This window comes from Scaptodrosophila lebanonensis, unplaced genomic scaffold (genome assembly GCF_003285725.1).
Source record: "Scaptodrosophila lebanonensis strain 11010-0011.00,11010-0021.00 unplaced genomic scaffold, SlebRS2 tig00000057-arrow-arrow-pilon, whole genome shotgun sequence".
Lineage (NCBI taxonomy): Eukaryota > Metazoa > Arthropoda > Insecta > Diptera > Drosophilidae > Scaptodrosophila > Scaptodrosophila lebanonensis.
In genome coordinates this window covers 28,687-51,902 of record NW_022060550.1, presented here as the reverse complement: position 1 = coordinate 51,902, position 23,216 = coordinate 28,687, and the positions used below count along the sequence as shown (strand labels likewise).

Genomic DNA, 23,216 nt, shown 5'->3' with positions numbered 1-23,216 from the left:
TCGTCAATAGCGTCCACATTTCAAATGCTACCTCAACCAAACTTTGCACACATAATTTATATATAATTGTCTACTGTTGTTTAAAATTTAATCGAATTCGGTCAATTTTGTGAAAAGTTATTAGCGAAACAAATTCTCTACAGTACAACCCCCACAAACTGCAGCAACGAGTTCGCTCTTCTTCTTCCTCTTTTTGCTGCTGCTATGGGCGCATATAACTCAGTGACGGAAGTTTACCTGGGTACAGGGTATTACACTGTCGGGCTTGCTCGACTGTAGCGTTCTCTCTTGTTTTTATATATTTTCCTCCTATGTCGAAAGTCAATGTTTGTTGACATAAATAAATAAATAAAAAATTAAATGCTTAGTGGTTAATTTCAACAGCGAATTATTTCTGTAATCCGTGGTTGATATTTATTTATTTATTTTAAAAATTAACAATTAACGATTTATTTCTATAATCCGTGGTTGATATTTATTTATTTATTTTAGAAATTAACAAATTATGCAGTCGATATAAGGTGTTTTATATAACATTACAATAAAGGTATAAAATAATATAGATAGAAGAGATAGACGAAGAAGAGAAGAATTTCGAAACAAATGTATCGCAAAAGTTTAAGAAAAACTCACCTTAAACGAATTGTTTAAATATTCATGGGCATGAATTGGATTTATATGTATATCTACAAAAATATAATAGCATTTTTAAATAATTAAAAAATAAACCCAGCTTCGTATGGGGCGCGCAAAATGACGTTGAAAATGAAACGGCAACGTAAGCAGAAGAGTATAAAAAAATAAGCGCGCCTGGTTAGACGCTTCTACGCAATTGTATCTGAAAGATATTTTCGTATGTGCCACACACGCAAGCACACACAAACATACACACACTCACACACACGCACATACATACTTTTATTGAGGTATGTATGTATGTGTATTTAGGCTGCGTTGTCGTTCACATTTTACAAGTTTGTGCGTTGGTCTCTCCCCAAGAGTCGTCGTCGTCGTCGCCGCCTCAGTCTCCGCTCGCCCCTCGCCATTCCGCACACGCAAAATGTTGAACAAAAATATAAAAATAAGTTTCGCCTGACGTTCAGATACAAAAGCATGGCTATGGCTGTGTGTGTGTGTGTGTGTATGTGTTTACTGGCACGTATTACAGACAGGCTCGCATGCAAAACAACAACGACGACGTCAACAACGTCAACGGTTTTTGTTTTTTTCTCCAAGCTGTGTGGAATATGTACAAACACACACACACTCTCACGTACATATGTATATAAATATGTACATATACATATATAACGTTTTTAATATTTTCGCTGCGCAATTTCTACGATTGATCCCCTTTCCATGCCTGTTTGCGTTTGACAGTCGACGATGATGGTCTCTATACCCTGCATCCGAAGGCTAAAAGGGTATCATAGAAAGCATAAGCCTCCAATCTATGTATGAACAAAGCGGAGGGAGGCCTGACAGAACCATTATATGGTATAACAGATAATCAGCATGACCAGACGAATCGGTATTGATGTGTCCGTATGTTCGTCCGTATGAACTGCGAGAACTTTTGAGCCATAAGAGCTAGGCACACCAAACTTACTATATAGACTTGTCTTATCCATTGGCACAGCAAGTTTATGACAATCTACATGTACCCCTATTATTTAATATAGCTGCCATAGGAATAGTTATGATAAGTTAAGATAACAACTGGCTTATGTTATATTTTGTACTTATGGGGCTTGTATACTATATGTACTATATTTCATCTGAAAATTCATCAAAATAGCCGATTTTGACTATATCATATAGCTGCCATAGGAACGACCGGTGCAAATATCAATCGCAAGTACCAACTAATTTATGGTTTATAAAGATATACTCAGAAAATGTGGTCTCAATAGGCTTTATATTCAGCCTCACCACAATCAAAAGTTACATAAAAATTGGCTCAGAAATGATTGGCATAACAAAGGGCTTAGGGTATTCAAGAGTCGGGCCTCGATTGCTTCCTCCTTTGATTTGATACACACTCCAGGCACACAATATACATACATATTTACTACATGGTATATATTTGTGGCATGTTTTTATTGATAGCGCTCGCACACCTTATCTTTCTGTATTTCTTGTAGGCACACGCACTCAAAAAACACAGTCTAATCAAAGCAAACATCGTGCTATACTATATACAAGTATATAGTGTAGAGTATATATCGGTATATATGTACATACAGTGCCTATAGGTTTATTGAAAAATGATTAAATAAATGAATGTGCATTTAAGATAATTTAAATAAGATTAATATTTCTATACACAAAATATTCTCTAAGGTCCCATACCAAACACTTAACTGATGGGATTCTTTGTTATCTAAAGTCATCTTATACTAAGCACTTTATTAAGATGATCTATTAACCAGTCTGACATGCCCTGCCACCGACCTGGCTTGTTCTAATTACTGGTTAGACTTAATATTATGATTATGTACCTTAATAGTAGTTAACCTATTTAAGCAATGTTGGAACTGTGGGCTCTGTGAGTCTAAAGCTCTCTGGCCAAAAGCCTGATGGACAAAAGTCAACAAAGATCAGTTTTTAGGACTTTCCTTTTGTGTAAACAGCACGAAATTTGTGTGCAAATTAATTTCAAGTCTGACCACAGCTTTAGAAAACCTCGTTCATTCAATTGAGCCGTGATTCACTGAGACAATTTACTCATAAACATGCAATAGTAATACTACTTATAAATACTTGTATATAGTGTTTGTTCCCATACATCACTTCTTCTAACTAACAATTATTTATACTTGTAGTTAGCTCTAAACGCCGACATTTGTTGTTAGTCGAACGCATGTCTACTAAAAAAGGGAACTTATCATATCAGTTGTTGTTTTTGAATGGCTTCCCCACTTGAGTGTAAACTTTCGCTAATTTGTTTGATTTATGACAGGAAACCTATTAGACCTGGTAATGTGCGCTTCGTTAAGTTTCCAACTAGTACTGGTCTGGCTTCAAATTCAAATTGCTTTGGGTTTCTCAGACAACAAACCATAAAACTTCAAAGCACTTTGAAGTACATATGTACACGAAAATTTATTTATATATGTACATGCGATATACTCGTATACAATATCTCATAAAACACCTGCATTTAAGTGACTCTTTGTGAATATTTTTTGTCGGCAAACAAACAAACTAAATTGTTCATTTATTTATTTATTTTTATAAAAACAATATTTAGCATCTGCGTTTCAATGTCTCAGCGTTCAAAAATAAATACAAACAATGACTGTTGGCATTTGGCGCTTCTAAAAGACTTTGGAAAACGTTCAGAGACATGAATGCCAAAAAATATAAACACGGATATAAATATGGCCCAGTTGCTAATTTAAATATTAAAATATTTGCGCCTAAATGTCTAGTTTATTATTTACATTTTATACAAGTGCATATTAGTATGTATAGTAGAGTTGTTATTGAATCAAATTAATGAAAATTTTGTATAAAATTCGAGAACCCCCCCTTGGCACCAACAAATTAAGTGCATTTTTTAAAAATTAAATACATTTACTTGTATGTATTTCTGAAGCCCTTCCCTGCATGATGAATTTGTGTTTTTGTGAATAATTACAAAATGATTCGGTTTATGGATCAGCAATGAAATGATTCAACCAAATGATTTGATTTCAAATAATGCCTTCCTCAGCGCTATATAGGTATACTTGTACAAGTATATAGTTAGTAGTGCTATGTAGTTAGTCACCCTTTGGGCTAGCAACAAATTGTAATCTGTGAAGAGCGGCCCTCAACCAGTGGACAATATTCGCAGTTATCAGCCCATTCGAGTGACCCGACCTACTATAATCGTAGAGATAAGCGACAAATGATATAGTAGTGGTGTGATCTGATTTTCCATTCATTGAAAGCCGCTCAGTCCGGTGCTATCTGGCATTCGTTCAAGATGTTCTTCCATCCAGCTTGGCTCGTGCTCTGCATCTTCACGGCGGCACAGGCATGTAGGGGAATGTTTTCAGGGAGCACTAAAATGTTTCTTAAGTTCGATTTCTAATTTTTGACAGCTGGCGGAGGCGAACGTTTTGTTTCACTTCTCGCTGAACTTCCATGTGAAGGATGGCGAGGATTCGCTGATAAATAAAACAATTGCTGTGGACAATAATAAACTATCTGTGGAGGACAGCGAACAGACGACGGTGGGAGCCGTGCCGGCCTGGACGGAGGAGCGCCAAGACACCGAAGCCGCTCTGGAGAAGCTGCGAAGGACGAAGGCGGCGATGCAAAAGCTGAATACAGAGCTGTCGCCGCTGGTGGGGCGTAGCGACGATTTGGCGGCCAAGTTGAAGCAAACTCTGCACTATATCAATAAAGTGGATGCGGCGATTGAGACTGGAAATTTCGGAGAGTATCTGGAGCCATTGCGCAACTTTGTAGTGTTGGTTAACAGACTGGGTGCCCCCAGCGCAGCAGGCGGTGTGCGGTCTCTGGAATATGTGATCCTGAAATTGGCTCTCGAGAAATATGAACTATTGAGTCTGCAGGAGGAAATTTCGAGCTATTTGTTGCAGGCCGAAGCCATTTGGGCTAGATATATGAGTACAAAGACCATTATGTCGGAAACATAATGTTTGAATTTAGATTTACGCTCAATATTCTGTAGAAAATCGAACAATTAAACGAAACAACAACCCCTCAAAGCACTTCCTGTCTATTCATCGAAGTCTCGAATCCACTGCCAGCACTCGCTATCGCTACAGGTATGGCTCAGATCGCACGAGCAGGGCAGGGGGCAGGGGACCTTCATTGTGACCTAAATCTCCCTCTGCGTAAAATACGTTACACCCATACCAAGAGCGGCATCCGAGAACCCAAATGCTATTATGCAGGTAGGCAGCCGCGTGTGAAGTGCCGAAGCCGAAAGCAGCTGCCACAGCCGTTGCCGCTGCCGTTGCAGTCGCTAATGTGCTCGACAAGGGTCCTAAAAATTCCAGAAACTGAAACCACCACAAAAGGGAATTATAATAACGGCTGCTTCGTATATACTTAAGGGAGTAAATACAGACACACTACAGTGTGTACTCGCATGTGTGTTGTGTGTGTGTCGCCGACATACTTGTATGAGGGCTGATTGAGTTTTTTTCTCCTCTAAAGCACTTGTGTTTCCATTAAACTATACACAATAGATACCCTTTTCTACAATAATAATATAATCGCACATTTGGCAGACAGAAGATCCCCATGTTATAGGAAATTAATCGATATAGCACAACTTTTGAGCCATAAGAGCTACGGACACCAAACTTGGTTGTGGACTCGTCTTAGCCACACTTAGGTCAAGTTTTTTTTAAAACTACAAGTATATATACAAGTAGCTGCCATAGAAACGATTATTGCAAAAAAAACTTCTGCATTCTTCTAAGCATCTTCTCCCCTGGCGAATTGGAAGAATTCGTGTCGTTTCCGTTTCCTCTTGTCATTGATAAATGGCAAGATATTACGCTACAACACCTCTTGTTATCAGAGCTGCTTCCGATTCGCACATCCTGGGTACTAGCTTTTAATTTAATTTTCTTTAGTTTATGTTTTTTTTTTTCATCAGTAAACGTTTGTTGATGCATTCAGTTTAAACTGTAAAGACATGCTAAGAAGAAGTCTTAGTTGTTGCTTAGATGTTGGGGTAACAATTTTATCAGAAGACGTAGTCGAAATGCTCTCCTACAAGGACATACTGCCCTTTCCTCTCCAACACGGGTATACTAGTATATCATAATTGTCTGTAACCGTTAAAAATTAGTGACCCGCTTGAGCAAGTTGGCTGTTATGCCCAGAGCTGCTATAGGCGATACTCCTTCCCTTATTCCTGGCAAACTGCCTATCAACCAGTATTCCTTAAGCTTTAAAGTTGAACTCATACTTTGGTTTTGACGCGTGTGTTATGTCAAATGTTTTATAAACATCGAAATATATATTCATAATTGGGTTGCCCAACAGTCATATACACATATCTTCAGGTTAAGTCTCCAGTCTACAGTTGTACAAATCTTCAGGTTAACTCTCGAGCAGATAGCCTTTCTAGCTATAATTCGTCATATATTCATTATTTTATTGAAATTATACATACATACAAGTAAATATCTTCAGGCTACATCTTGAGTACTCGAACAACAAGCGTTGGGATGTAAAAGGTATTTAGAGGGCTCTCAGGGCTAGGAAATGGCTAACACAATTTTTTTATTTAGGGGCACTAACAGAGACGCCTGATTTTTGCAACACACACACATACACTCAAGATCGGTATATAAAGGGAAAACTTGCCAGCCATTGCAGTAAATACAAATACAGGTTTAAGCACTTTTTGAAAACTAAAACTGGTCGAACCACTTTAGTTTATAAACTGCGCATCATATTTAATAAACGTATTAATGCCTCATGAATATGGAGCCATCAATGTTTTATTGACACATATATATAGTTGTAGAAAACTCAAAGTTTCTAGGCCATTGATAAGTTCTTTCTTTTCGTCTTTGAATGCATTCTTTTTGCAATCGGGGGGCTTTCGTTTATGTTTAGAGAATAGATAGCAAAAACACAGATCCAACGGCTTCTACTCGGACTTATTGTTTGAAATATGAAAACAAAAACAGGTCATTGGGTGCTCAGTCAGGGTTGTAAGGAGGTTTGACCATTAATTCGATTCCGGTGCTCAAAAAGTCTTCTATGTGAGAGCTCGCAATCGCTTGATAAGGGTGTTTGATGTGTTGACGTTAGTTTTCCTTAATTATCCGGAAACTTCTGGCATACAAAGGGCTGTGTGCCGTTCAGATGATGGCCAAATGATCATGTGCCTACGGATGTCGATATCTCATAATATGTCACATTATCTTTCGATGGCGCTGCATCGTCAAAAATCAAATTAACTTCTTCAACATACTCTTGTCGAAAACAAATTATGTCTAAAGTTGTAAAAAATAGCTGCTACTTCTTCAGTTAATTTAAAAATAAAAAAAACGTATTTCTGAGAAATGTTCCACTAAAAAAATACCAAATACCAATACTTGAAACACAAAACATACCAGCCAACAGTGCTGCCACCTTTTGCGTATTGCATGTAGAGTCCTTTTTAAGTTCGCGCGATTAGAGTAAGAAATTGTTATTGCTCGAATAGCTGCAAATGACTGGAATTTCATTTAATCTCTCTTTAAACTGTATAATTGTGCATTAAAGCTATGGTCCTCAAATTACTCAACAACATAAGTAAATATATACATGTACATATATTGCACCTTCCATTGCTCTAGCTTAGGCTTACTCGTAATTGTAGATCAGTTTGGCTTTGGCTTAAAATTACGCAGTATTTTCAATACTTCAATCTGAAACTCTAGCTTCTGGTCGGAGGTCATGTTCTGCATGTGCGGCTTAATGCTCTCGAAAAAGGCCTGATCGGGATCGCTGGTGACCAAAGGGGTCTGAGCATTAATTGTGCTGGAACTGTTGACTGATGAGTGTGTGAAGTCCATCGAAAACGTGGAGGTTTCGTTCTTAGCCAAAGCCGAAATGTTGTGAGCGCTAGTTCCCTGAGCCCCTTCGGGCAGCGTAGAGGCATCCTCTGTGTAGGGTAGACTATCGAGCACTGCATGCAGGCCCCCCTCATCATCCTCCTGAGCAGGGCCCGAGCTGCGACGCTTCGTTTCGGATCTGAGAATGCCGAATCTCTTGCGCTTGGCTGGCGCCGGCGTCTTCGGATCCTCCTTTATCGAGTCCTGTTTGGCGTCCAGCAAGAAACTGAGCTCCTTTTCGTATATATACGAAGCTCTACCGGTCTCCTCGCCGCTCTGACGCAATCGATTGACGCGCAAAAAGCTGTCGCGTGTGTTCTTCCAACGCTTGAGTAATGTTTTGGCTGCCGGAGAACGTAAACAAAATAGAGTGTTTGCTTTCATTAACACCTACACACACATATGTACATATATGTATATGTACATACATATGCATGTATTTATTTGTAAGTATGTACTGTTCGCGTTGCTTACCGATTTCCAGCTTTTCCGCCGCAGTTGCTGCATCGAAATTTTTACACAACTTCTGTCCAATTTTTTGCCATGCCTGATCCCGCAGCTCGCGATTGTGGAAATCCTCGTGCTCCCGGTTCCAGATTATTGGATGTACCTTCACTGCATCTATGAACTCGTACATGGAGTAGCGCATGCCTTTCAATACTTTATGGTTTCCCATGTCTCACAACAAAAATTAACTTGGATGGGAGAGACAGAGACACCGTGTGGCGGCAATGTGTGTGTGCGGGCCTGCGTTCGTGTGCATAAAAGACGCGCGAAAACAACACTGAGTGATGAGCAAAAACGCTAGCAAAGCGCAGTCCAGTCGCGCGCGAGAGTTGCCAGATGTGCGCCATGGGAATGCACAAAATATTACCAAACGGCTTTAACAGACGTTCAAATTTGAAAAACGCCTTTAATTAAAGGTAAGATGCAATTTTCACTTTAAAGAGTTAAAAGCAACAATCACATTTATGTTGCATTATCTGACAAGCTGACATATATTTGCAAATTAAATGTTAATTATTATTTGTAAATTAACTTTATTTGGCGTATAGAGAGCTAGACTTTATTAATTTTGAAATCAAAGCAATATTTTCAAAGGTCCATTTTATAGGAATAGTCTGGAATGTAACTTTTCTAAAACCCCAATTTCATTTAATTTATTCAAAAACATTATTAATAATTCAAAGTCTTCCTTCTTAGCAAAAGTTAACAATTTGTGGAGTTTCTCAAAAGGTTAAGTCTGTTTATAGCGAAATAAGTCTTTCAGACTATACTGCCCATGAACAATACTTCGGTTATGTTATGAAAATATGCGTTCCATTTTTATTAGACATAGATCAGTTTATAAATTGTTCAATAGTGCAACAAATAGCCTGTGACGTATGATCGGTAATACATATAGTATAGTAGAGGTGTTAAATACAAATTAAGAGTTTAATGCAAATGAATGATTTTGAATCGAGTTATTAGGTGCGAATGAGCTTATTATGTTATTGTTGCTAATGCTCATAATTTTTCTGTTTTTTTTTTTTTTTACATGGGCCTGCCCATGCCCCGACCCATGGGGGCGCCCGCCATGGGAGCTTCACCGGCCTTGGGGCTCCTTATTGTCTCATCGACGGACAGAATCATGCAAGCGGCTTCTGCAGCGGCACTCAAGGCATTAATCTTGATGATTGAAGGCTCCCACACGCACTGCTCGTAGTTGTCGGCAATGTCCTCCTTTGTGATGTCAACGCCATACCACTTGCCACCTGAAAATCAACAGAAAGGTAAGAAGTTAATAATTTATCTAGAAATTTGTTAAATTTTTAGCTTGCTCGAGCAACTTCGCCTTAAACGCCAAATGCCTTCAGAGTTCATTTTCATTCCATTGGATATAAGTATCAAAATTGTTAGTTTTTATCTTAAAATAAATGGCCAACAAGAAGTGCAGCGTAGCCACAACAAAAAAAACAAATTAAACGACCTGTACAACACAAATGTCCTTCAAAGAAACAGCCTAAGAGTTTAAAAAAGAAGCTGATTGGTCTGCAGAAATGCGCGCAGACCCAGTTATATCTGAAGAAACGCTTTCATCAGCCCCATAAACGCAAAAAGGAGCCGACAGAGCAACGCGTCTGGCGCAAAACGATTGCCCGGCCCAAGCCCAAGAAGGAGCTTCCAAAAATGTTTCGTCTTGATCGCACCACTGGCCTGCCCATGGACTATGAGCGCACCGCTGAATTTGTTATGCATTATGTTAATCCGCATCTGACACCAAAGCCCAACACCGAACAGCTAATGGTGCGCCTGCTGACAGATATAGTTGCCAATGAAATGGGAATCAGCGTTCCCGGCATGGCACAGCACGCGCTCAAGCACGAGATGAAGAAAGCCCAAACGAAAGCTAAGTTCTCGAAACTCGATGCCGTTCCGAAGCCACAGCAGTTTCCTTGGGCGGCTGGTGAGCAGTCGGTCCTTTTTAAATATATGTCAGCTATTGATCGCATAATATCCTCTGTCTTAGTCGAGGATGCAAAACGAACCGCTAGAGAGTACATTGGAAAAAGGAATTACATTACGGCCCTGATGGCTCTGCAAAAATGTCACTCCAATTCGTCGTCTAGGCTTAAAAGCCGTTGAAAATGTGCCAAATGTGTCGATGTTAAAGATTTATAAGGACTGTTAAATATTTTAAGTCTTAAAATATACTTGAATTTCCGTTTCTACTTTCTGCAACCGATTAGGACACATAACGTCTATAAAGCTTATTGGTCCTCAATTCTCCATTCTTTTAATTTTGACAAGATTTTTTTCTTGCAATTTGGTAAAACAGGAATGTTGCTTTTGAGTGTAGAATTAATAATAACAGGTTTTAGAACTTACCTTGGGCATGTTTTTGGCGTAACTTGTTGAGAATGTTGGTCGCATCGAAGCCAGCATTGTCGCACAGTTGACGAGGAATGATTTCCAGGCCCTTGGCAATGGCGGCAATCAACAGCTGCTCCTTACCGGCAATGGTGCGCGAATAGTCGCGCAGCACTTTGGAAAGTTCCATTTCAATGGCGCCACCGCCTGCCAAAAGAAATCAATCAGTTATACACTCTATATCGTATTGTAAATTGCAAACGTACCGGCAACGACTGAATCGTGTTTGATTGTTCGGCGCACAATCATGATGGCATCGTGCAGGGAACGCTCTGTCTCCTCCAAGAACTGCTCAGCACCACCGCGTAGGATCAATGTGCTGGTCTTGGCATTGGGACAACCTTCCAAATAATAAAATCAGTCATTAGTTAAGCAAACTATACTGCTCCGATAATGAAATATTCACCTTGGAAGAGATTGAAACGTTCGCCGCCCACTTGGCGTTCAGCGAAACGCTCACACAGTCCGAGCACATTGGGACTTATATCGTTGGCTGTCGTCATCACAGCGCCACCACAAGCCTTCATTGTGCGCTTGAGATCCTCCTCGGGTACACGGCCGGCGCAGAATATGTTGCGATCTGCGAAATACTGTGTGGCCACATCTCCAATGGGCAGCTTAGAGAGCACAACATTGGCGCCTGATTCATGTATTTTTGCCAATTTGTTGTAGAGTATTTGCCATTCGGCATCCACCACCTTCTGATACTCCTTTACGTTATCCACGCGGATCTCGGCATTGTCGCGCTCAGCCTTCAGCTCCAGCTCAATGTTAAGCAATGCTATTTTGCAATTCTCATAGCCTTTGGGTGCCATCTCGAAGCCAGCATAGGAGAATGTCTTCTTAAATGCAACGCCTGATACAAGCTGCGACTCTTCCAAAGAACCGCCCGTTACTTTCTTAATGCCAATCATATTCAGCGGCAGGAGCTCATCCAGCGAGAGCACAGCATCTACCACCATTTTGGCAAAGAAATCCTTCTGCTGATGGATCAGTTTAGACGACATTGCCGTAGCCGCGCATTTCTCCAGCAAGGCACGCTGCTCTGTTTTCGATTGTTTTTCAATGTGAACGGCCATCTCGTTTATTTTGTCCATGCACAGTTGCAGGGCCTTGCGTATGGCTTTGATAACAATACGCGGATGCACGCCATCCTCCACGAAGGGCTTCACCTGTTTAAGGAACTCGCCGGCCAGCAGCACAACGGAAGTGGTGCCATCACCCACCTATAGTAACAAAATTATAAGTCACGTGCAAGAATATATGTAAATTGAATTTTCAATTCTCACCTCGGCATCTTGTGACTTGGCAATGTCCACCAATGTCTTGGCAGCGGGATGCACAATGTCCAGCAGCTTCATTATTGTGGCACCGTCATTAGAAATGGTCGCTTTGCCATGTGCATCAACAATTAGCTTGTCCATGCCGCGCGGTCCCAGAGTTGTCCGCACAGCGTCCACAATCGATTGGCAGGCATTTATGTTGGACACCAGTTGCGGCTTACCCTGCGACGTGTCGGTGCCTTCCTTGAGCAGCACAATTTGTGGTTGCTGCAGACATAATATATAAATTGTGATTATTAGTCAGATATGCTTTGTGTGACTGCAGCGGCAATTGGCCGAGAAGCTTCTTTGAAGGTTATGTTTACAAATGTGTGTGTGTATGTGTGAGAGAAAAATTAGCAAAGCGGCAAATGCAACCGACCATTGCACTAGACAAGCAAATTGCATTTAAATATGCCGTAATTAATATAAATTCATAGCAAATACTTAAAATTTGGCACACATGGGGAGAAACACGTTTAAAATGCTTTCGTTAATTTTGGATATTTTATTTGATTGCGGGCTTAACCCTTACGTTGGATATATATTTGCACAATAACTAACCATATTTAATTGATGATATTCGCCGTTACACGTTAATGTTGCTTAAAACAAACAATTTAGTAGCAGACAGGCGGCGAGAATATGAGAATTTCTTTCACGTTTTCCGCAATGAGTAATCGCTAGGGATGGAAGCAAGCTAAACGACTCGATACTTGAGGCGAGCAAGCAGTGCTGCTAACTGTTTGAAATACCGAAACACATGATGTCGCACGTGACGTCATTAGAGACCTATGAGCACGCGTATGACTTTAAGAACTCCGTTACAATGCAATGAACGTCAAAACTTGGGGATATCTTTAACAAAGTTAACAAATTAGGCAGTTTAATCACCAATTTTGATTGGTGGTGGCCTGCGCGCCTAAAACAGTGTTGTAAGGAGATCTGCGTTTGTCACTTGGTTTTAGAAACTTCAAATATAGATGTGTGCTCCCATCTATTTATATAAATTTGGCGATCTTCCACTGGTTGGTTGCACACGCATGCCGCCCATTCCAATTCAAAAATATATTTGTGCGTTTTTAGTTTGCTCCGACCGCTCAACTTGAGTGAGTTGTACGCTTGAGCAATTAAACAAAAAGAAGAAAAAAACAAATTAAGCCAATAAAGGCCAAATTAATATTAAATTATGGTTTCTAAAGAGCACATCTAAATCTAATTCTGTAACTTAGAACTGGAAATTTAGTTGCTTACAAAATACATTTGTGATCTCCACGATAAAAGTGTCATTTATGCGAAGTTGTGTGTATTGGAAAACAATTTTGCAAACTGCAAGCCAAAGTGATTACGAAACTGTACACATAAGAAGTCTCTCTAAAGAAGTAAGTGTGAATTTGTTGGAGTTTTACAATTCTTCGCAGAATAACAGCAAGAATGGAGAGCTGCTCTCAACTTATTGGGGCCGAAATAATGCGTTTATGATCGACGACAGCTTATTGGTGCCAAAATAATGTGTTTATGATCGACGACAGCTGCCGCCAAGCCGTTGACCTATTTGAAGGATTCATTCATCTTGCCATTAAGCCAATTGTCAAATTCCCAGCTGCAGCGTGTTAAGAATACCCCGCATACTAATTTGGGTTATAAATACATGACAAGCTTTCATGCATGAATATTCAAAACAAATATCCATTCGCCTTCAATCAATTACATCTTCCGGTTTAAGAACCGGAATGCACGCCGGCCAACACGCACAGCGGCGGCCAAAGCTTTAGCAGCCCCCCACCCCATTCCATTCCCCTTTCCATTCGCATTCCCATTGACAACAACCCCAAAGAATAGTAGTGCATTCAATAAATGCCAAAGCTTTCCTTAATTAAACAAAACGATGTGAAGATTCGAAAAGCCCTAAAAAGCTTATGCCGCCAAGTTAGTCAATCGGTGTCCGACCGAAACGAAAGATCTCCGCTGCCGCTAAGCAAACGAAATTTTTAATTCGAATTAGTTAATTTACTATAGTTTATTGCAATTATTATTAATTAAAAAATATACAACCACTTAACCACTTCTTCGACGAACTGCAACAATAACTTTACTTGAAATATTTAAGTGTAATCGAATTGTGTGTAAAGAATACTAGTTGAAGCATAAAACATAATAAAAAGAAAGCAATTTAACGAACTCTTTTAAATTAAATAAACGCAAAGAATTCTGCTCCACATACCGAACAATTTTTGAGTAAAACTGTACGCGCGCAGATATACTATAATTAACATATTGACGTCATTGCAAAAGCAAAATCAAAAGGCGAAAATATACACTGCAAGAAACAGTCTAAAACAAACAAACAAACACACAAACAAACGAGCAACAAAGAGTAAATAAACAGTTGAATGTATGTTTGTAATTAAGTAGCGGAGCAGCGAAAAAAACAATATTTCTCATGTCAATTACATGACATGCCAGAACTTGGTCGAAAAGTTTGCGCAAAGACTGCTATCCAAGGATTTTGAATGTAAATGGTGCGTATACGTGATCTTGAATGATTCAGCCCCAGACATCCGACTATACAGTATTTTATGTATATAAGTATGAGAACATTTTAACGAGGCATCCATTTTGCAATACACTATTTGTGTATTTCTTATTTTGAAACATGCTAACGAAATGAAAAGTGAAAAGTGTCAGAAATGTGGCAAAATTCTGTAGCTGTCCAGTCTATAGATGTGATGGCATGTTCCAACCATCTACCATCTGGCTGGGCTGAGGAAACAGTCAACAGGGCGGATTCGTGATGTCACCGCGTTGTAAATAAAATGGGAGCCGCAACCCGAACTCTGCTGATTAATGGCGCACAATTTTAATTTAATTAAATGCAGCATGAAATATTTCTCTGCGCAAAGAGTGGATCATATGAACGAGTTTATGAATATGTTATAATTTATTATAGTATTTAGCTGATAGACTGCGTGTTGCTTCCCAATTTCAATTCATATAGCACTTGTTTCTGTTGTTGTTCATGTTTCCAAGAGCATAATCCAATATTTTCACACACACTCGTACATACTCGCACATGGGATAGAGATTTTCGGCCTTGATTAAGTTGATCTGACGGCACTTGAGCAGAATCAACTATATATACTTTATATATAGTATAGTATATACAACTATACAGTAGAAATTGTCAAGGAGCGGCAAAATTAAACTGATTTTAATTGATAAAGAAATAGGAGCACAAATTAAAATCATCATCATAATTAAATTAAATTACGTATGTTCATATATTAATATTGATTTTCAACTTTATAGTTATTTGTTGACAAATGCGTGGTCTTAACTATATATACATATTTTTGCATTTATTTTCAATAATTGTTCTTATACAAAATTTCTTATTTATTTCTTATTACCTTCAATATTAATTTAAAGGCATTTTTCATTTATTTTGATATTTATTTTTAAAATTGATTTTTGTATTCATTTTGATATTTATTTTCGAAAACATTTTCATCTTTGATATCGAACCGATTTGATGGTTTATTTTAAGATTTATTTATTCATTTATTTATTTATTAATTTTTATGTTGATTCTTAAATTGACATTTTTTATGTTCCTATATAATTGTATATTTTTATATCACACTTCTTTATTGTTTATTTTGAAACTGATTATCATATTCGCTTTATGTTGTTCTTAAATTGTTTTTTTATGTTCATGTATTATATTATATTTTGATATTCGATTTGTATAGTTATATTATTCCTTATCAAGTTTATTCATAAATTTGTTAATGTACATATAAAGTATTTACTTTGATATTTATTTTTAAAATTTTTTTTCATCTTTGATATCAAACTGATTTATAGACTTGTATAGCTTTAATATTCATACAAATTTTTTTTTTTGTATTCATTCTGAAGCTAATTTTTTTAATTCTAGGTACGACAGAGTCGTTTCATCTTCCATCACATTTTACATAACCGAAATGGCTATTTAGTTTTCAAAATAAAATGCTCTTTATTGATTCATATTGCCATTCGGATTATATACTTGTATAATGCTAATATTGATATACAGCATTGCCTGCTATTAGTCAGAGAGCATAGGAGCTGAGTAATCTGCTTAATTTGTCATACTTTTGCTTCACTCTGCGATTTTAAATATTGCCATATTTTGGCGGCCTTAGATGGAAACACGTTTACAACCACAATGGTTCGGTTTTATTGGAAATTTGCGAAGCTTTGCGATTAAATGTGCTTTTATGTGAGGCTGCAATTTTTAAGAGAGTTTCGAAAAGGGTCTCTAAAGCGCATCTATACTGTAGTGTAGTACCTATATAGTATTCTCGGCTACTTATTATTGAACTCTTGATGAGTGCTCCGGCTAGACATCAGCGCCTATATGTGGATTAATATATATATATAGCCTTTGTGTGCTTGTTAAAGCGGATGCAAGCACATTGTATACATTGTTCAAATTGTACGTAAACATATATATGAATATATATAGAGCTCTTTAATGCAAAGAATTTTGCTCTAGTTGCTGATAGGCCCCACATGATACAGAATTTGTTACATATGTTATAGCGTGTGTGGCACGCACATCACCCCCCACCCCTCCTTCCTCTTCTATATGCATGAAAAGGCGCGCCACATGACGTCATGTGGCAACCAACAATGAAATGTAATTTGTATTTAGTATGAACGCACTTACCCCTCCGACTAGTCCATATACTAGATACCAAACACCAAAAAAAACTAGAAAGAAACTTTGTATGTTAAATTGCATTTGGGTGTGGGGCGGTGGAAAAGCTCTGTGGCAGCAAAATCAATAGAAGGCGAACTATTTCTTGCCTTCTGTGTTACACTTGTTGATTGGTGTGGCAAAATAGCTCAGAAGTTAACGACTAGCGACTAACGACTATAAACAGCAGCCATAGAAGTGCAAGCAGCCCGATGGGTAGAAGTCGGACAAAACGAATGCTAAACAAGCTGTTGGGGCATTGTGTCTTATGGTAGGGTGCAGAATTTTGCATGTTTACCGTGAAAGACAGCCGTTCAGAACTTTATCGCCCTACCTTAAAATGTGCAAAAAAAAAAAATAATAATAATGTCTCCATTACATAATTCCCATTCCTAATTGGTTGGCGAAAACGAAAAATGTGCGGCCAAGAAAGAGAGAAACACTCGGCTGGTCCCCCCTTTCAAATATAAAATATTTCGAATATGTATTTATAGTTATTATTATATTATTATGAGGGGGGGAGTCTCCACGTGAGACTCTCCCTGATACCTTGTCTGGTATATCAGGATAATATTCGCTTTGTTTCCCAGTTGAAAATTTCATTGATTTTTCATTCCAAAACAGTCAGTGTTCGGTTAATCCTAAGCTAGGCTCTTAAATTCAATAAAGAAACACACACACAGTAAAGCTAGGCTTTCGGATAAGTGATTAAAAATTTTTTGAATAGTCTCTTTTAAGTTATTATTGGATAGGCAAACAATTCGCACAAAATTTCTTTCAATTTAAAAAGTACGCTTCAAACTCATTTTTTGGGAAAACTATAGATTTGTGCTAATTGGTCTTCATTCCAAAAAAATATCAAATTCCAAGCTCGAGTAAATTTGTGTACAAATTATTTGCCTGTCTAAACATAATTATAATTATATCAGAGCTCGTTGATAATTTCTAAGATATCTGCTGATGTGGAAAATTATTCATGTTTCTGGTCGACCATTAGAACAGTTATAAGGTAGTACTATAATATTACTTTTGATCGATGGAATATGAAATTGATGAAAGCTTTGCAGAATTTGCCTGTCATAACCTTACACTCAAGTTAAAATATTATTTCGAAACTACTTAACCATCTTTTATATAAAATTAATGCTAATGCTGATTGAACATTTAATTTTAATCATGCTCCAGCAATTCGACCAATTTTAGTACAAATTATCTGCTAGTCTGACCATTACTGCAATTGTAACAAAATATGTTCAAAATTTCGCAAAATACGGGTTAGAAAATGCAACTCTATAAAGAACGACTTTACTCAAAGTATTCTAAAAAGAAATGTAAACTGCAATAGTTTTAGGATGGCATATCAGTGATACTCAGGCCAACCAAATTTCATAGAGTTCTCTCCCACTTAGCTTTGAAAATTTAAAAGTTTCTAAAAGAATTCGCCGTTTTCTTTGCATTCAACATGTTGAGTAATCTGTTAAGAATCTAATTTCGTTATCAGTTTGCTAAACAGAGTCAACAAAAACTGTAAGCAAAGTCAAGGGGGAGAATACAATGTCCACTATTTATATAATTGCTAAGTGCGGTTTCTGCTTCCACAAAAATAATACCCTTCCTTTCTCTACATTTCATTACAGCTAACCCCTGAATTGAATTCAGAGATGCAAACTTGAGCTGTCGCCTGACCATTTAGAATGTTGTGAGACTTTCGTTAAGGTCGGACCATAATACATCACAATACATATGCATAGAATTTTGAAACGATAGCGGCATATTTTCATATAAAAACCATTAACGAAAAACCCCTAAAAAATGGCTGAAAATACCATTGAAACGACCTCTAGCAAAGGATTAGAAGAGAATTCCGCACACATATTGACGCCTCATAATGGCGCAGTGCGAAAGTTGGCGCCGGAAAGAGGGCCCAACAGTAAACAGAGCTTCCAGGCGAACAATAGGCACGAGAATGTGCCCCCCGTTGGGCGCCATAAGGAAGATTGGGAGACAATTGTCTTGGGCAAGAACAAATTGAAACGCAAGAAGAAGCTAAGCGCTTCATTGACCTCAGTGGGGGATACGGTTAATCAGGAGAAACGCACACGCATCGAGGGCATCCAATTGAATTGTCGCGGCAAGTTGCGCCCCAGAGATACAAACACATTTGAGCATTCGGCCCACAATTATAATAGCGCTGCGACAAAGGTGCCCGCAAACAAACAAGCCTCCCCCACCAAGAAAGTGGAACGCCCGGTCCTCGTAGGCGGCGTTATCACAACCAATGTATCGAATACCACACCGCAGCGCTTCAAGCGCAAAATGCAGGAAAGTCTGGACACCATCCAGAAGCTAAACGCCCTCACCGAGCAGCTACGACTGGAAATCAACGAACTAAAGTCCAGTCTAATAACCGAACGAAGCGCCGTAAGGGCACTGAGGTGAGCAAAAATTTATACTTACCCGTACTTCTACTTATTTATCCAAGACTAAGCGGAGGATAGGAAAGTAAATGCAACTCTACCTCTATTTTTTCAGAAAGATATTTCTTGTAATCACATAATAGATATTTTTATAAAGTCAAATACAATTTCATAATTATATTTTATTTTAGGGCGCAAAACGATGCCGATGGTCGCAAATGGAGAGCCGAGGTGAAGAAACTTCAGAAAAGCAATCCGCCCACACCACAGAAGAAGGCCCAAGACTTGGCCAACGGAGAGTTGAGCACAAGCACGAGTATATCGGCCGATGGCCTCATTAACTATGAAATTCAAAGACTGACAAACGAGATTGCCGCGCTAAAGGAAGCGAATAGAACCAAAGAGGAGAAATGCCAGGTAGGTGTGCATGAAGGCTTGAGTTGCCAGCATGTCTTGTGATCGTCTAGTTGCGTTTGAGTCGTTCCCATAGAAATACTAGCAGCGCTAGTGCCTCGCCCACCGCCCACAAACAGAATACGGCATGCAGATGCTCGATTTTGAGGACCACAGGACTGTCGTCAGTGTTTTGGCGACGGCGTCTATGGACGACCTTGGCGCCAGCATTGAGGAAAATCGAATTCATAATGCGATCCCAGTAGCGCTCGAAGCCAAACTCGTGGGCACTGCGTATTAGTCTGTTCAGATAGCCCAGATAGGGGGAGCCATAGGGCACGATGTAGACAGCATGGAAGGGCACCAGGCAGTTCTCCATGAGGTGGAAGAGGGGCCGGCCTCGTTCCGTGTGTCTTCTTTCCTGCACACGAAACTTGGCGATGTGATATTTTTCCAGATAGGCATAGGAGAGATCGTTTCGCCGCAGAGTCCTGAGCAGCACCATATCCGGCACGGGTAGCATCAGCTGCCGGACTCTGCCCTCCAGTTGGTGGTCGCGCAGCAGAAAACGTTCAATGTGCTTCAGATGACGGGGCCGGGTGAGCAAACGATACTCCGATTGGGCCAAGGTGGGCAGATCGTTGATGTCCGGCAGATTCTTGTGGGAGACCAGCATGCTGGTCAGATTGCCCTTGAAGGCCGTGCAGATGAGCATGCTGAAGTAGAGCCAGAAGACCAAGAAGAGACGCATCGAGGAGCGACATGGAACGCTCGAGAGCGGCAGAGCATGGCCGAGCATGCAGCCAAATATGTGTAGACCCACGCCAATGCCATGCCCGTGATGGGTCCAATAGCAGAAGATGTTAGCCAGCAGAAGGCTGGCCAGCAACGACAGCCAAACCAGACACCCAAACGAACGGAACATGTTCCAGAAAGTCGGCGCCGTATCCGCCTTCGGCACAATCACACACAAATCATCGCGATTGTGGGCGACCGTGAACTCCACATGCTTGCCAAACGACTCCGGGGAGAGGAATCGTATGTTCATCGCCACATCGTCGTACTCCTTGGCTATTTCCATAAAACAGATGTCGGCACTCAGATTGTGCTGCCCATCCAGCTGCACGCGACTCACCATGCGCGTCGCATTCAAACGCTCCGCTATATACTCCGACATCAGGCCATCTGTGCCATAAATCTGACCCCTTGACCCATAAATGGAGCGCACCTCGTCCGAATAAATGCACATCCGCAGCGGCTTCCGCTGCATATTGGGAATGACGGTGGGGAAAAGTGTTCGCAATTTCGGCAACTCCGCTCCGTAACGCACCTCGATCAGGTAATTGTCATTGAAGGGATTATAGCGATAGATTTGCAGACGCTCTGCCCGCCAATATATAATCACAATGTTGAGCAACCAGATCTGCCAGAATTGCTTGAAAGTGGACCGCAGCCAGGCGTCCGACACATTCTCCGAGTTACGGATCAACAGAAAGACGTGCGACAGATGTTTCGCTGCCGATTTCTTGCGAAACAAAGATAACGCCAACGGCTGTAATATATCGTTCTGAATCATCAGCATATACATCAGAACGCCGTCGTCCTTGATTGCTTCCAGCGGACCCGAGCGGTTTCGATTTCTAGAAGGTAGAGAGGTGGAGAAAGAAACATTTAAGGTGCGCGTTCTTCAATTTAAGGTGTTTATAGAATTATTTTCTTCAAATACGTTCAATGAAGTAATACAACAAAGCTTAGTTGGGTTTCCAGAGATTTCCTAGCTATTAAGTGTGGAAATAATGTGTGAGAATTAATTTTTTTCCTGTCGATTTGTTTAAATGAAAGAATTCGGAATCGACACAGAAGAAGACTTTAGAATAACGAAGAAAGTTCATTTAGATAAAAATTACATGTTTTAGTGAGAGGTTATACAGTTTCACAAATCGTATAACCAGAAATTACCAAAATATTAGTGTTAATATTATGATACACATCTAAAACGAGTGACTGTAACAATTAGAAGAAGAGGTTAGGGGAAATAAGAAAGGATATGAAATAATAAACAAATCGTTATACTACTTATAATTTAGAAAATATAAGGTGCAAGTATCGGAGACGCATAGATATAGATGACGCATATAGATACACCTAATTCTGTTTTAAAACGGTAGATTGGTTCCAGAAACAACCGTGTAAAAAATCATATGCAAAAAGAGGTGATTGGTTCCTTATCTCTAAAGAAATATATATGCAATTCTTAATTTTCAAACCGTGTTATATCAGAATCGTGTAAAAACAGAATAAGGTGTATATGACTTTCTCATTCATATGAACGCCCCAAACTTAGAAAATTTGTATTAGGATCTTTGTAGATTTGTTATTTTTCTGTTCTATACTAAATGTTCTATAGAAGATGTGATTTTTTAGAAGCTTATCCATAACCGAACAGTATCGATCTGCTTTAAATGGCTTTAAAGCTAAGACTAGGGCTAGTTTGCGAACTCTTCGTCCCTCATCTTTAGTAGATTTCTTGAATTATTCACGGGAAAATATGTCACAGATTTTTAAAAGGTACGAAAATACAGTTTTTAAGACGGGCTTTGAGTCGGGAACATACTAAATAGCTTTGAATACTTTCGTTCAATTCAAAGCAGGTTTTTCACCTTTCGAGTACAGGATTTCAGGACGAATTCAATCAACACATGCGTCAAACATAAAAGAAATCCTTGCAATTCTTTAATTTGATTTTTAGCTTATTATCAAGTGTGTAATAGGAAGTTAGTGTTTTTGGAATTTTCTATTCAGAAAGGATATTTTTAGTACCTTAATGATATGTAGGACATGCCGCATTGTGTCACTTGCTGCAGTATTTCCCTTGTCTGGTGCCTGGAGGTTTCGTTCTCGAAGTACACAATGAGCTCCTTAATGCTTGCCTGGCACAGCAAGCTGCTTACTTGCAACACCAACCCGGATTCCAGGTGGCTCTCCAATGGGATCTTAGTGTTGGCATCAGCCCCAGAAATAGTTAGAACTGATGTAACCAATAGCAGAATTATGCGATATGCAAACATTCTGCTTGGACTGGGATGTGTTGACTGTTCCGGAACTGTCGCTACGCCTTTGTTTTTATAGCTTTGCAAAAAAATAAACACCGAAAGCTAATTCCATTAATGCGCACTGTTTGCCATTTCCGAATGACAAGGCGCTGAAAGGACATTCGGCAAACAACATCATACCATGTGTGACTCGTTTAGTTAATGGAAATGTATGCGTTTTTTTCTGTTTTCTTTTTTCTTACAAAGTGCAACTAACATTCCATCGCTTCGTGTTGGCCTGTTGGCCGTTGTTTTTGTTGCTCTTGTTGTTCTTGCTATTTGTCAGCCGTCTCATGTGCCCCCCTGACACAATGCCCCCCTTTACGATCTATTGCAGATAAATGGCGAGGCTGATAGACGCAAGGCCGCCGATATGCGTACATTAAAAAATGCATATGAAATCCGATTGACTCAAATACAGAAATCGGCCAAAATTGAAATAACACGTTTGGTAAGTTTCCGAGATCTGGGACTGCAACAGCAGCTTAGAGTGGCAAGCGGTTTACTTTTTAAAAACTGTTACAACAACAAAACTATTAAAAAATATGCAATTTGTGCGTAACACTGCGCAACAAACAAAAGTTTCGGAGTTTGTCAAATGATGGTCTTTGGCTTTAAATTAAATTACTTCTCAGAATAGTTCTAAATTTTTCGAGTGGAATCTGTTCAAACATTGCTCTTGAAATCTATTATCTATTTCATTTTGTTAATTATTTTTAAAGGTATTGACTGATTTTCATTTTTTTATGGAT

At 39.2% G+C, this 23,216-nt stretch overlaps 5 protein-coding genes across 5 annotated transcripts in view; 2 read left to right on the top strand and 3 right to left on the bottom strand.

The window, feature by feature from the left end:
* The first annotated feature begins 3,952 nt into the window (after nt 1–3,952).
* On the top strand, nt 3,953–4,724 carry LOC115624476. Its single transcript, XM_030519179.1, has 2 exons — nt 3,953–4,024; nt 4,092–4,724. The coding sequence occupies exons 1-2, from the start codon at nt 3,974–3,976 to the stop codon at nt 4,650–4,652; spliced, it is 612 nt and encodes a 203-aa protein (XP_030375039.1). The 5' UTR covers nt 3,953–3,973; the 3' UTR covers nt 4,653–4,724.
* A 2,450-nt stretch (nt 4,725–7,174) lies between these two features.
* On the bottom strand, nt 7,175–8,315 carry LOC115624475. Its single transcript, XM_030519178.1, has 2 exons — nt 8,058–8,315; nt 7,175–7,927 (listed from the first exon to the last, which is right to left on the bottom strand). The coding sequence occupies exons 1-2, from the start codon at nt 8,257–8,259 to the stop codon at nt 7,350–7,352; spliced, it is 780 nt and encodes a 259-aa protein (XP_030375038.1). The 5' UTR covers nt 8,260–8,315; the 3' UTR covers nt 7,175–7,349.
* A 566-nt stretch (nt 8,316–8,881) lies between these two features.
* LOC115624474 (T-complex protein 1 subunit eta-like) lies at nt 8,882–12,499 on the bottom strand. The gene is made up of 6 exons (XM_030519177.1): nt 12,383–12,499; nt 11,786–12,046; nt 10,903–11,722; nt 10,703–10,837; nt 10,455–10,643; nt 8,882–9,340 (listed from the first exon to the last, which is right to left on the bottom strand). The coding sequence occupies exons 1-6, from the start codon at nt 12,383–12,385 to the stop codon at nt 9,120–9,122; spliced, it is 1,629 nt and encodes a 542-aa protein (XP_030375037.1). The 5' UTR covers nt 12,386–12,499; the 3' UTR covers nt 8,882–9,119.
* Nucleotides 12,500–13,781: 1,282 nt separating this feature from the next.
* Nucleotides 13,782–23,216, top strand: part of LOC115624472 (golgin subfamily B member 1-like) — a 32,123-nt gene continuing 22,688 nt past the window's right edge. The window contains 4 exon segments of the mRNA XM_030519174.1: nt 13,782–14,340; nt 18,200–18,997; nt 19,171–19,396; nt 22,802–22,915. Coding sequence (XP_030375034.1) covers nt 18,375–18,997; nt 19,171–19,396; nt 22,802–22,915 — 963 coding nt within the window. The 5' untranslated portion in view covers nt 13,782–14,340; nt 18,200–18,374.
* Nucleotides 19,443–22,329, bottom strand: LOC115624478. Its single transcript, XM_030519180.1, has 2 exons — nt 22,211–22,329; nt 19,443–21,012 (listed from the first exon to the last, which is right to left on the bottom strand). The coding sequence occupies exon 2, from the start codon at nt 20,958–20,960 to the stop codon at nt 19,443–19,445; it is 1,518 nt and encodes a 505-aa protein (XP_030375040.1). The 5' UTR covers nt 20,961–21,012; nt 22,211–22,329.

Excerpts from the sequence above, each read along its gene's own strand:
- LOC115624478 (XM_030519180.1), bottom strand. The coding sequence starts at position 20,960 with ATGTATATGCTGATGATTCAGAACGATATATTACAGCCGTTGGCGTTA.
- LOC115624474 (XM_030519177.1), bottom strand. Across the intron at positions 11,723-11,785 it reads CCAAGTCACAAGATGCCGAG|GTGGGTGATGGCACCACTTC; the intron begins GTGAGAATTGAA and ends TTGTTACTATAG. Across the intron at positions 9,341-10,454 it reads ACGCCAAAAACATGCCCAAG|GTGGCAAGTGGTATGGCGTT; the intron begins GTAAGTTCTAAA and ends GTTGATTTTCAG.
- LOC115624475 (XM_030519178.1), bottom strand. The coding sequence starts at position 8,259 with ATGGGAAACCATAAAGTATTGAAAGGCATGCGCTACTCCATGTACGAG. Across the intron at positions 7,928-8,057 it reads GGCGGAAAAGCTGGAAATCG|CCAAAACATTACTCAAGCGT; the intron begins GTAAGCAACGCG and ends GTTCTCCGGCAG.
- LOC115624476 (XM_030519179.1), top strand. The coding sequence starts at position 3,974 with ATGTTCTTCCATCCAGCTTGGCTCGTGCTCTGCATCTTCACGGCGGCA. Across the intron at positions 4,025-4,091 it reads GCATCTTCACGGCGGCACAG|CTGGCGGAGGCGAACGTTTT; the intron begins GCATGTAGGGGA and ends AATTTTTGACAG.